The sequence below is a fragment of the Micropterus salmoides genome, unplaced genomic scaffold (assembly GCF_014851395.1).
Source record: "Micropterus salmoides isolate LMB-PRFRI ecotype aquatic unplaced genomic scaffold, ASM1485139v1 Ms_hic_scaffold_12, whole genome shotgun sequence".
In the NCBI taxonomy this organism is placed as follows: Eukaryota; Metazoa; Chordata; class Actinopteri; order Centrarchiformes; family Centrarchidae; genus Micropterus; species Micropterus salmoides.
The window spans coordinates 31633956-31647682 of record NW_024040263.1 but is presented as its reverse complement, the minus strand read 5'-3'; the positions used below and the strand labels follow the sequence as shown (position 1 = coordinate 31647682).

General features: G+C 40.0%; 1 protein-coding gene across 2 annotated transcripts; it reads right to left on the bottom strand.

Annotated features, from left to right (window-relative positions):
• Positions 1-2694: 2694 nt before the first annotated feature.
• Positions 2695-7938, bottom strand: LOC119899807 (CD48 antigen-like). 2 transcript variants are annotated; one of them, XM_038714573.1, is made up of 5 exons: positions 7765-7938; positions 4142-4441; positions 3750-4067; positions 3556-3664; positions 2695-3379 (listed from the first exon to the last, which is right to left on the bottom strand). In XM_038714573.1, exons 1-5 carry the CDS (start codon positions 7799-7801, stop codon positions 3226-3228), a joined length of 918 nt encoding a protein of 305 aa, XP_038570501.1. In that variant the 5' UTR covers positions 7802-7938; the 3' UTR covers positions 2695-3225. The 2 variants fall into 2 exon arrangements, with proteins under 2 accessions (XP_038570501.1, XP_038570502.1); XM_038714574.1 differs by having other exon boundaries at positions 3780-4067; positions 7765-7936.
• Positions 7939-13727: the final 5789 nt, after the last annotated feature.

The window sequence follows — 13727 nt, the reverse complement described above, 5'->3', positions numbered from 1 at the left end:
TATTTTCAGACAAATCAGTTCAGAGAAAGAAAAAAGCATTTTAAGAGAGTAAATTGTGCTGAGACAAGAGGAAGGATATTTCTCTGAAGCTAAATTTAAGAAGAAAGTCAAATTGCTATTAAATTGGGCTCAGTTATTGTTGGAGAAATATGGTGGATAAAGAACAGATCTTATTTTTCCTTTCCTCAGGGTAAAGCCAAACACTGTGGCAGATTGTTACTGTTACACAGAGACTAAAAACCCAGGAGAACCTCTGTATATCCTTTGCTTTTTCTATGTCTAAATCATAACCATTGTCACAATAATACATTTTTAGTCAGTGATGTTGGCTCTGACTCATAATTTTCTGTAACTAAAGTGTCAAGCAGAGAAATCTGGTTTTTCTGGCCACAGACGCTGAGAGGTGTTTCTCCCAGAGCGCTCTGTCCTTCACATTCTCCTCCTGCAGGGGGAGCTACAAGAGCAGCAAAACCTTTTTTCTTATGTTCTCCCTTTCTTCCCCTGCTGTCTGCCCAGTAATCAGCCTCTCTCACACAGAAACATGATCTGTAGTTAATTTAGAAGACTTTTCACATCAGGGGAGCATGTTTAGGTGACACTTGGCTTAAAAGCCTCAGCTGACATGGAAGCAGACTTTGTAAACTTTTTTAACTTGTGCTATCAGACTAAAGGCTGTGTACAGAGCCTCCAAAGCAATGATCTTTTTCTAAAATGTTGTGGAGTAAAAATATAAAGTAGCAGAATTTTATAAAATTGTACTAAAGTACAGTACTTGAGTAAATTCACTTATTTACTTCCTCATGATATTAATGTCCATTTTCTGTTGTCCTGCACCTGCAGCGGTTTGTGTCCGCCCTCCCATGTCACCCTGCTAAAACCTCTTGCTACCCCACGTACACATTTATAGATTTAGCCGTTTCTGGTACAGTTAGGAAGGTTATTTCCTGATGTTAAGTTCCAACGAGTCGGCACTTCCTCTCCTGAAAAACAGCAGGTATGACTGAGACTGACAGGCCACAGTTCAGTGGCCCATGACCAACAAAACCAAATGTCACTTCCGTTCAGGCTTTATGTTGTGCTAAAAATAACTGTGTGTGGGGTTCTCTTGTTACAGTGGCACACTCTTTCATCACAGCTTATCTTCAGGTTAAATGCCAGCCAGGGAATGAGCTTTTTTAGGTCAGGTTATTGTTTTTATTACATCTGGTTTTATGGATATTAGAGGTTCTGTTGTAGCATGTGCTCCTTATAAAACCAACATGTCATGCCTAACACTTCATACAAGCTGCCGGTACTCGTCTCTGCACTTTGGCCTCCATGCTGCTTTCCTCTGTTTACTAACCCATGACGTTGCTTGCGACACAGTAGGAAAAAACAGAAAGTGCAAACTCAACTACTGACAATGTGAAAACAGTGGATCGTCTATTTTTTGCAGGGTTTCCCACATTTAAAAACCAGCATTTACCAATGTAATCTTACTAATACATGTCAGCAAATAACAGCTAATATAGCTTACCTGCTGCACTGTACGCTGTTTTCTCACTGTCAGAGTGATAGTGCTCCTTTCACTGGTCACTAAGTCTGATAGGCTACATGGACAGAAATGTTACAACGCTTTCATCAAGTTGAAATTATGGCGTTACATTATAGTAACTCTGTTTGGTTTCATAGCAGTGTGCAATGACAGCCAGAGCTCCCACTGCTGTCCAAACCCCCCTTCCAGCCTTTGACCACACCCCCTCATTTGCATACACTCCCCACTCTTTAATCCTAAATGCCTAATGACCAACCCTACATTGCAAATGCTGAATTCTCAGTACTACATGCCATAATTCTTTTAATTTTAAATTTGGACTTTTAGTTATAATTCTGACCAAATGATGCCTCCATGTCAGCCTAAAGGCCCGTGTCCACCAAAGCGTGGCCCTAAGAGTTGAATTGTACATTGTATTTGCAGATGATATTCCTGAGGGGGAGCATATGGATAGAAAATTGAATGGGACCTAGAATTGAGCCTTGAGGGACGCCATAGAGCATGTTTGTAGGGGATGAAACTGACCCGGCCATAGTCATGGAGAAACATCTGTTAGACAGGTAGGACCTGAACCAGTTTAAGGCCACGTCAGTGACCTTAAACCTGCCCACCCATCCAGTGTGCTGTGTCAAACACAACACTGAAGTCCAAAAGAAGTAGAATAGAGCACTCACCAGCATCTGCAGTCATGAAAAGGTCATTTGAGACACTGAGGAGAGCAGTCTCAATGCTATGGGGAGACGCAAAAAGCCAGACTGGAATATTTTGAATAAGTTATTGTCTGACTCTATGACTTTAGATAAAAATGACCATTTAGAAACAGGTCTATGATTGTTCAAGATGGAGGGATCTAAATTTGTTTTTGTTTTTCAGGAGAGCTTCAACAAGCAGCGGCATACCTCTCTCTCTTTATAGGGCACGAGTGTGGTCGTTGCGGTGATACTGCTGAAGAGACTTTGTTTCAGGTTCTAATTGGGGCAAACGACTTCAATGTTGTCAGACATTGTTTGTAAAAGGTGTTCACCAGGAGCTCAGTGTCAGAGAGGAGAGGCTGTTCAGATGAGACGAAATTTTACCAGCCTGTTTTTGAGTTGATGATGTGAGAGCATGGCCAGTGTAACAAGGTACAAGGTTGTTTATGTCATTATACAGCACAAGGCTGCTTTTTTAACCTTTATTTAACCAGGTGAGTGTCTTTGAGATTAAAATCTCTTTTGCAATAGAGCTCTGGCCAGGAAGCAGCACAAAAGAACATGCAGTACAAGTTTTTAATGGACGGCAGTTACACATGCATAAATACAGACAATTCTCTTAGTTTTAATAAGGCAAAATACAATTTTATAAACAAAGGTGACGTGTGCGAGCTGCCAGGACATGATAGCGGATGCTCCGCCACCTCTTTCTGCATTTGGGACGGCGATTCCGGCTGGGGGTCTGCCAGGCGGACGGTGGTGAAGTGGCTCGGCCCCGAGGGAGACTTCCTGAGAGTCTGATGATGACGGCCGGAGAGTCTGTGGTGCGGAGGTGCGCAGCCAGATCAGGAGCGGTGGTGGGTTGGCTAGTTTGGCTAGCCACAGGTGGAGAGGCCCCAGGTGGAGGAGATGGGGCCAGAGACATCGCATGGACGGAGAGAGCCTCGTCCATCAGGAATGTGAAGCTGTTTGAGAGGTTAGTTGTGGAGATACTACCCGCTACGATATTCTCCCATCCCAGTCGCAGCTGCCTCTGAAGCCTGAGCGAGGGACCGGGGTCATGGTGAGACTTTGACCATAGAGAGCGACCCCTACGCAGGAGGAGGTTTCGCAGGGCAGCCGGCGTCCTGCTTGTGGGTTTGGTGGGAGGGGCCTAGTGGAGTGATACGAGCAGCAGAGAGAAACACAATTGTTACCCACAGCAGCTTTAAATGAACGATTAGTCCTAGAAATGTTTAGAGAGAAATACTACAAAATCTAGACAAATGCACACATTTATTTAAATCTGTAATCAAGCAGTGAGATTAACAAAAACAAACACATAAATACCTGCCGTGTGTTTTCCTGGTTGTCTTGTCAAAATGTTTCCACTTGATGTTACAGGCAACAAGTATAATAATTACAGTAGCCACTATTGAGATTGCAAATCCGATCATATCTGTCAAACAAAACACACGACATCAACAAAAAACAGTCAACAACATGAACCAATTAAAAGATCCTTTAAAATATGAGAATATTACTTTTGTATTCAGTGTTAGAATCGGTCTTACGATGTCTTGTGTTTGTCTCCGTGTCGTTTTGTCCACTGCAGGATGTGGTAACATGGACTGCATGAGTCTTATTTTCAGCAGGGTTGGCTGCCACACATCTGTAAGAGGAGCTGAAGTCCTGCTTGTGTACTGTGAGAGGCAGAGAGAGCGCAGAGCTGCTCTGGTTCACTATTTCCTCGTCTTTGTACCACAACAGTGACGTCTCTTCGGCTTTCTCCACTAAACACAGTAAGGTGCAGCTGTCAGCGCTCACACTTGTTACCTTCACTGCAGGAGTCGGGACAGACTCTGGAGAAGAAATTGGTGGAGATTAAACAGAGAAATGATGTCACAAATACACAGGCAAAGGAAATGTGACTTACCATACACAGTGAGTTTATAAGAGCTACTGAAAACTCTTCCTTTTTTAGAGTCAATATAATAAATCCCAGAGTCAGTCCTCTGCAGGCCTGAGAGTGTAAAGAGTCCAGTGTTGCTGTTCAAGAGAAGTCTGTCCTTATAAATCTCCTCCAATATTGTGATTTTCCTCTCAGTCACCATAGCAATAGGCTTTTGTCCTAATGAAAGAAATCCCAACTCCACAACAGGGTCAGGTAGAGTGATGGATCCTCCCTCAGCGCCCGTCAGGTTCTTCACTTCATCCGTCGCAGATGAAATCATCACTGTAAAATACAGAGTGGTACAACAGTCAACACAGATGCACAGCAAACAAGTCAACAGTGAGATGTAAGCTCACGACTTCCAGAATGTCTATTGCAGCCATGTGAAATACTTTATAACCATGTGAATATTTTTTACAGCCAAGTGATGATGCAGGGTTTGGACTGTAAATGTAAATGCTCTGTATTTGTATAGCACCTGTCTAGTCTTTGCGACCGCTCGAAGCGCTTTTTACACAACATCATATTCATCATATACACGGGAAAATCAAGCTGGCCTCTTCTTCTACTGATTCTACTGCGTATACGTCAAATGTTTCCCTGACTTCATGTGTCTATCTATGTGACCTTTAACCTTCTACTGGGTATGAAGGGTTTTTTGTCGTTCATCTTTTTGCTATATTTTTTTAAGCGGATAAGCCTCCCGTGAAAGATGCGGAAATCGCAGAATTTGACAATAAAAATGAAATTAATTGTAAAACACGGAATATCATGGAATCTGCCAAAATGTTGATGCAATGTAGAAAATCACGATTTTCCCAGCATTAAATGTGTTTTTGCTCACAGAACATAAGCCAAATGAACAAAGACAGATCTGTCGGTGTTCACAGGCGCTGCTTCCGTCCTCTCTGTGTTTCGACGAGGGCATATTATCATATCGAAAGCTCATCACTTCAACAAGCTCTCAGAAGTGACACCTCATGGGCAGACGCCAGACTCGAACTCGCTGAAGATTTCATGGCTGAGTGGGCGGAGTCAGATATTTTACATTTAAAAAAAGTAACATATAAAAATGTGAATTCACCCCTTTAAAATAATATTATAGTATTTTGATACCTTACTGTTGCAGTACATTTATTGTGAATTGGCCCCGTGAATCATATCAGCACACAGGCTACATTTGAATATTTCTATGCAAATTAATTTATGTTGATTCAATTTCTAAAATGTTCTTATTGAAGCGTAATTTTATTCATCCACCACATGATTACACACTCTTTCTGATGACAAAATGTGCTTAAATTGCCAAACACAGAAATAATTAAATTAAAACATGGCCTCGTCGCCAAGTATCTGAATGTAGCATAACTCTAGCAAACTGCATCAGGAGGCAGTAACTTTAGTGATAAAAATGTCAAACAGCAAAGCAGGAGGTGACGAGCGTAAACGGGCAAAAAGTTGTGCCCACGTCTATGACAACACCATGTGTCTGTAACGCGCTCACGCTCCACGATACTTGTAGTTTGTACTTTTACTAATACTAGAGATTATAAGACTGATCTGCTTTCTCAAGGGCGTCACTTTGTGTTGAAAAAGTGGTGGGGACATGAGGGCTCAGATTAGGGGCGTGATGATACACGAGATGTAACGAAGCACAAGAACAAGATGAAAAGATTTTTAACACTATTTAGAAGATATGGGAAATGCAAAATATATGAGTGGAAGGTCCTCGTGTCCTACCCCAGAACGTTACACGCTGTAATTTGGAGACATTTTCAGCTGGCAGGGGACAATTCATAATTATAAATATAATATATAATAAATATAAATATAAATAATAATGCAGAATAATAATATAATGCAGTGATCAGCAGCTTAAGTTACTTTTTTGTACAATTCACATTTGGTGTCTGCTATATTTAAATTGCATGTTATTGTGCAAATAAACCTTTCTCAAAGCATTTCCATTTGTTAGTTAACATTTCTTGTTGCAAGCTATTTTTCAGAACACTTTTAACAAATGCTTTCAAAAAGTGATGGGGACAAAATCAACCATTTCAAAACTTGGTGGGGACATGTCCCCAGTGTCCCCGGTGTAAATGACACCTCTGTTGGTCTGGCTTGAATCACACTTCCCCCTGCTTTGCCCTCTGGCTTTACACTTTAAATGTGCAAGAAAAGAGAGAGGAAAATGTGAACAAATGAGTAGCATAGTCTTCCTGATTGAACTTACGCTAAGCTTCATTTACACACTTTCAATCAATCCTCCTTACTGAATTACACAATTCAACTTTGAAGCTTGTAGTTGCATGTTGCAAAGGAAAAACCCCAGTCTAGGTGGATCGGAAATGTGCCCCTCTCCAACCAGCTATATATATATATATACCAAAAAACAAAAAATTCATCACATCACATCAGCTTATCTCATCCTCTTTAACCCTTTAGAGTTCAAGTAGCCGACAGTTTTATGATCTTAAGAGTCCAAAGGAGGGGATTTACTTTAATTTATTTTATTTTAATTTCATAAGATTGACAAAATACTTTTTGTTAACTGTATTTTTGGTGTCTCTCTTTTATTGTGAGCCAGGCTATAACATGAGGGTAGATGCACATGTGCATAACAATGCCCCTTCTGTGAAGACTGTGAGAAAAATCATTCAGCCATGATTGATCACCAGATAAAATGAGGACTTCCTGAAATAGTCCTGTTGACACAACATGTTCCCAGCAGAAACAGGGTTTGCTTTAAGTAAAAGCAGTTGCTGATTTACAAATTAGGTCCCAGTATAATGTTGAAATGTGTGAAACGGCTCATGTAGAAGTTAAAGTTAGATCCTGCTGTATCAGAAGATTTAAAACTGGGGTAAGCAGTTTTTTTAGATGCATTTTTTTGTTTGTTTTATTCTTTGAAATTCTCTTTTCTTCCAGAGAGCAATCAATTAATCAAAAGCTTTGACACAAAAATGAAATAAATCCAGTTTCTGAGGCTGTCACGGGGCTGCAATAAACACGGTCAACTTAGTTAAACTGATACTTTCAAAATCTATAACAAAAAAATACAGCATACATATTTCTGTTATTTCTGTTGATGGCAAGAGGTGGTCTATTAAAATAACTTTAAACATTCTCGCAAAAGGCAGGAGCTTTATTTTTATTGGCTACTCAAAAACTTTTTAAGAGGTGCAACCAAACAAAAACACAATCAAACCTTATAGGCTACTATTGTTTCAGCAAGTTTCCTGCTCATGTTCAAAACTTTGAGCACATTAAACTCTGAACGCTAATATTTATACTTGTAATTTAATGAAATTAATGTCATAATATATTTATTTATTAAATATGTTGTGCATTAACCTACATTATTGCTCTGCTGAAACATTTTTTCAGACTATCCCACCTTTTGGTTTATGTTATTCTCTCCTTAATCTGATCTTAATCTTGATCTAATGTACCAAATACACTGACAGACAACAGTGGTTCTATTTAAAAATTTAGCTTAATATAATTGCTAGGTCTACATACAATTCAGTAGTCACTGTAAATTGGTGGACACGTCTGTACAGGCAATTCTACGCATCAGTTATTTAGGTAAAAAGGCTACTTACCAAAAAAAAGGAAAATAATTCTCATCTGTACCTCCATCACAGAGTTAAATGGAGCTCATGCAGCTTCTGCACAGTTTGACAGGGAGAATGAGGAGGAGATGTAAGATGGAGTGACAAAGACGCATCTAGGACATGCAAATTACACACAACTCACTGTAACTGGCCTGACTAGCATACTGGGGTAGATGCAGAGACAACGTAGAGAAAGCGATGAGAACAGTGTCATAACGGAGCAGTTAGAATACTGGACAAATGCATCCTGTTTGATTTTCCAGAAGAGAAGAAGAAGACAACTGAAAAAGAAAGAACAGTTCCATGTACAACATACATTCATCATATAAAATAAAAAAAACAAGAATTAATAAAACGATTAATGGGGAGATGAAATGTCAGCATCAATAAAAAAAGTCAATGAAGAGAGTTAATTATTGACTGAAAAAAATATGCTAAAATATGAAGAGCTGGATGTGACCACACAAAGGCACAATTAATAACACATTTCATAATTAGGCTTGTTATATTTATTTTTTATTTTGATTCTCTCCTGGATAAGTTAAAATGTTGCTCCATTATCATTCTGCACATCCAGCTGTTAGTTATCAGTGAGTTTCTCACTGGGATATAAGTCTATTTAATATTAATGTGCAGGCAAACATGCCGCTTGTCATTTTTTCTGACCTTGTGTCTTTTTAGGACATGATGTTCGATGTTCATGCTTCAGTACAGAAAGCAACGTAAAGCACAAAAAACCAGCCTACATGAATACTCAGTATGTCTATTGTGCTTTATAGTTATAAACACCATTGTCTGCAAACACCATCAATTGTTCTCTCTTTTCATCATGCAGCATGAAGTGTGAATGTGTGTGAAAGTTACTGAAGGAAAACCAGATCTTCCTGTCACGTTTGAATACAGAATGCATGCGTAGCTAAAAGGGAAGCTGTACTGTGGCTGCCCAGGTTCAAGCCAAGTCTAAACACTGCAACCACTCGTAGCTCGCCTTCATTTATTTGTAGACCGACCGCAGCAAATGTCAGTTCTCACGCAACATGAAGACCTGTCTGTAAGTGTTAACCTTTTATCCCCCACTGTTTAACCAGGAGCTTTAACAGCCTGCTAACAGATTAATAGTTACATGAATATTGTCCCAGTCACAGGCCTGGACAAAAACAATACAACCACTTTGTAAAAGTGTTTAATAAACAAGCTCTTTAAGCACTGGACAAAAGACAAAAGTGCAAGTGTAATCCAGCCTAGAAGTAACAGATGCATGGACTTGTTTTTTTGCACCATTTTTAGACAGGATGTTCCTGATTTTTGCAATATTACGTAGGTGAAAAAAAGGCGGTCCTTGAAATTTGTTTAATGTGAGAGTAATGGGACATGTCCTGATCAAAGATAACTCCGAGACTCCTCACAGGGGTGCTGCAGGCCAGGGCGATGCCATCCAGAGGACCTTTAGATAGATCTTTAGATAATGCGTCTTGGTGTTTGGGTTCATTTCTTGGTCAATAGATAGAACTGAGTGTCATCTGTCTGCATAACATGAAGGTTTATGGAGTGTTTCATGATAATATTGCCCAAAAGGAGTATATAAGGTGAATAGGATTGATCCTATTGATTGATTTTAAACTATTATCATTACTCTATTGAAAGACAACAGTCAGTTGACAGTCATGATGTTATTAAGGTCCGAAAAGCTGAATGGATACGGACTGGTCTGTCCTACAGTTGTATTTATCATGTGGAAAATTATTTTGATATTGTTATATGTGCATTGTATACACACCAAGGGACAACAGATGGACATTAGCAATGTGCTATGTCTAGTGCAATACAATAATTGTACACTGTCCCTGTTTTAAATCCAAAAAGTACATATATACTAGTGTGTGTGTATACTATATATACACACGAGGGTTCATTCATTTGCAGGAATGATATGAATCATTGTGTGAAAGCGCTGCTTCCTTCCTCTGTCACTGGCCCTGTGCCATAAACTGCCACAGTTTTGCTATTCTAATGAAGTCAATGTCAATGTGATGAGGTATGACGATGACGATCTCTGATATTGTAAATGTAATAATAATAATAATCTGGGCAGGGGAGCACAATGGGCTTCTCTGTAACGTTAACAGCCAAACATCTGCGCTGGGTTGCACCAGCTGTGTGTAAAATAAGATCATATTTCTCCCGTTTTAGCTTCTCTGCATTGGTTTACAGTAAAAATCCAGAATAGAATTCATTCTTCTTACCTACAAAGCTCTTAATGGTCAGGCACCATCTTATCTTAAATAGCTCATAGTACCTTACTACCCCACCAGAGCACTGCGCTCCCAGAATGCAGGGTTACTTGTGGTTCCTAGAGTCTCCAAAAGTAGACTAGGAGCCAGAGCGTTCAGCTATCAAGCTCCTCTCCTGTGGAACCAGGTTCCAGTTTGGGTTCAGGAGGCAGACACCATCTCCACATTTAAAAGTAGGGTTAAGACTTTCCTCTTTGATAAAGCTTATAGTTAGGGCTGGCTCAGGTGAGTCCTGAACCATCCCTTAGTTATGCTGCTATAGGCCTAGACTGCTGGGGGATTTCCCATGATGCACTGAGCTCCTCTCTCCTCTACTTTCTCTCCCTCTGTATGCAACCTCATCACATTATTGCATGTTACTAACACAACTTCTCCCCTTTCCGGTAGTCTTGTGCTTTCTCGTCTCTCTCCTCTCTCCTCCTATCACTTCCTGCAGGTGTTTCTGGCTCTGGAGCTGTGGAGTCTGGATCTGTGGTTGCGGGTCACCTGCTGCTACAATTGTTTTTACAAGTCCTATCGTTATTATTGTTATTATTATCAGTAACATTACGGTAAATATCTGTACCATTATTCATTTTCAGTCTGAACCACTATTGCCTTTATTGTCTGTGCTTCTGTGTGGATATTGTGTAGGCAGCTCCCCTCTACCCCCCCCTCTCTCTCTCTCTCTCTCTCTCTCTCCTTCACCTCTGACTCCTCTCCATACTGTCTTACTGTGTTGAAACCCAAAATATTTACTTGGCAAAACATTACTATTGTAAAAGTAGCACAGTGTTGTAGGACACAGGAAAACAAAACCATAACCACATGTAAACCAGAAGTATCATTTTTAGACACAAGTGTTTGTGCGTGTATTTGTAGGGGTTAGTGTGTCAGTATAGTTACTGGTAAACATTTACAGTTTGTTTCACACAACTATGTGCCATAAACACATCCCAAAATGGAGCATTTGCAGAGAGCGGGTTGCCACTCTATTCTCTATTAGACAAATCATCTGCCAGCTGAGATCATTTTAATTATCTAAGGTCACTTTAGGCCTACTTTGGAACCATAGACTGTATAAAAACTTGAAACTGACCTTTTTCTAATAAGGAACAGAGAGGGGCCTTCCCTCAGAGACCGTGGTGGCGACCGTTGGTTGGGGTGGCAGTGACCAGACCACAGAACTGGCTACAACCCCTGCTGCCTTTGCATCAGATGGCAAACACTTTTTTCATAATAGTAAATTATTGGATATACCATTTACACTGTTGCTATAAATTGAAAGCTCTTTTGTCTTTCATAGGCTTATGTGTACATTTCCATACAATGTTCTAGAGTGAAAATAATCTGCCAAGAGTGCGTTGTAAACACCAATGCAGTGTTGAAACAGAGAATTTATTTGGTAAAACATGGCTGTTCAAAACAAAATCCATCAACATATATAAACCAAAAGTATAATTTTTACTTTGATTGGCAAACAATGATATTATTTATTTTACAACACTGAGCTGCTGAAATGACCAAGAGATTATTGCAACCTGTTTCTGAAGGTTCAACTTGTGGTCGCCGCTGTAAAGCCACTCAAGTTGGGCTGGACTCTCAGTCAAGTGTGGCCCTGATCTCATCAGAGATGGCTCTCCTTCCTGCTCTTCTTTGCCCTCGTCCTCCTCCTCTTCCAACTTGTCCTCGTCGTCGCCTCCTCCTCCCCTTGCTCTCTGTCCATTGTTGGCATCCATTGTTCAAAACATGTAATCTGACTTTGACCTATTAATAGGTTTATTGAATACTAAAGCAGTGATTGGTTAGTGATCATTAAAGCAGTTAGTGTTTGCGCATGTGAAGAGTGGGTGTGTATGACCTGGTGAAGAAGTGTAGCATTTTCATTTTCATTGGTTGTGTTTGGAAAAGGAAAGCAGGTCACTTCCTGGTAGATTTTTGCGTCCCAGTTTGAAGAATTGTATGCAGTGTTTTGAAAAAAGTGTTTGATGCAATTGAAAACTGAGTGAAAGGCTGAGAAACAGCTTATGGTTTTGGATATTTGAGGTGTAGTTTTGCTCTTAGAGTGAGAGTCTTCAAAAATCGTGTGACATGTAAATATTTTGTGTGTGAGCAGTTGTAAAAAAATAAAAAAAATGTTATGTTCATCATGTGAAAAGGTTTCTGAAGGGGAGAACCACAAGCAACATTACTTAAGCCTAACCAGTTTACCCCAACCAGTTTTTGTACTGTTGTTTTGAATTTCTCTCGTCAGTGTGTCAGACTGTGTTGTAGTGTGTGTGTTTCTGAGGCCTTGTGTGTCATGTCTGAGGGCAAAGTTTGGTTTTTCAGCAAGGCTAAATGGTTTTGAGTGGAGAGCTTCATTTTGACCTGAAAATAGGATGTTTGGGGAAGAAAAAGAGGCATAATTTCAAGAAATGTTTTGAGCAATTGAGAAAAACTGTAATATAATGGTCCTGTGGTGGAAAATAAGTAAGTGAATTTACTCAAGTACTGTACTTCAGTACAACTTTGAAGTAATTCTTACATTTTCTGCTACATTATACGGTTTAGAAAAAGCTAAGTTCTTTGTACACAGCCCTGTGAGCCTAGAGTTTTGAGAAAAAGAGGCATAATTTCAAGAAATGTGTTCAAGCAATCATGAAAAACTGTAATAAGTGCTATAGCAAAACAAGTATGATTAATTGCAAAGTGATGTTGGCTCTGACTCATAATTTTCTGTAACTAAAGTGTCAAGCAGAGAAATCTGGTTTTTCTGGCCACAGACGCTGAGAGGTGTTTCTCCCTGAGCGCTCTGTCCTTCACATTCTCCTCCTGCAGGGGGAGCTACAGGAGCAGCAAAACCTTTTTTTCTTATGTTCTCCCTTTCTTCCCCTGCTGTCTGCCCAGTAATCAGCCTCTCTCACACAGAAACATGATCTGTAGTTAATTTAGAAGACTTTTCACATCAGGGGAGCATGTTTAGGTCACACTTGGCTTAAAAGCCTCAGCTGACATGGAAGCAGACTTTGTAAACTTTTTAACTTGTGCTATCAGACCAAAGGCTGTGTACAGAGCCTCCAAAGAAATTATCTTTTTCTAAACTGGTTATTAGTAATATTGCTTGTGGTTCTCCCCCTTTTCACAAGATGATAACAACAAAAAGGTCAATCCTTAGTGTACAGTACCCACCAAACAATAAATTATTCTGCCCCAGCATCCCGTCTTTGGTCTGGGACAGGCCAGAGATTCTTGTTCTCCTCCTCCTCCTCTCTGGTGTCCTCCAGCTCCTACTGTTCCTCCTCCTCCTCCTCCTCCTCCTCTCTGGTGTCCTCCATGTCCTCCTTCAGATTTCTTTGGATCCATGGTTAACAAAACTGAATGAACTGACTCCGGCCCTTTTATCTATTTACTGAAACTTGTGATTGGTGTGTTATCAGTTATGACCGTTTGTGTTTCCACCTGGGTAGCTGTGTGCTAACTGAGCTCAACCTGTGCTGACTTGAGTGAACAATATCCAATGTCAGTGCTTTCTAAATGACCGTATGGCGTAGGCAATGAGAAATGAAGGGAGTTGTGTGTAGAGTTTACAGAAATGGGTGTGCTTTTTGAAAAATTTAGTTTTAGTTCAATAGCCTGCTTATATTATTTAAGCAACTGAGAAAAACTGTAATAGTTAATGTAGATTTTATACATCTTGCA

What these genes read in the sequence shown, in the direction of transcription:
- LOC119899807 (XM_038714573.1), bottom strand. Translation starts at nt 7,801, where the DNA reads ATGGAGGTACAGATGAGAATTATTTTCCTTTTTTTTG. An exon ending in AATTATTTTCCTTTTTTTTG is followed by an intron (nt 4,442 to 7,764) that starts GTAAGTAGCCTT and finishes TGTATTTTACAG; the next exon opens with TGATGATTTCATCTGCGACG. An exon ending in TTATAAACTCACTGTGTATG is followed by an intron (nt 4,068 to 4,141) that starts GTAAGTCACATT and finishes TTTCTTCTCCAG; the next exon opens with AGTCTGTCCCGACTCCTGCA.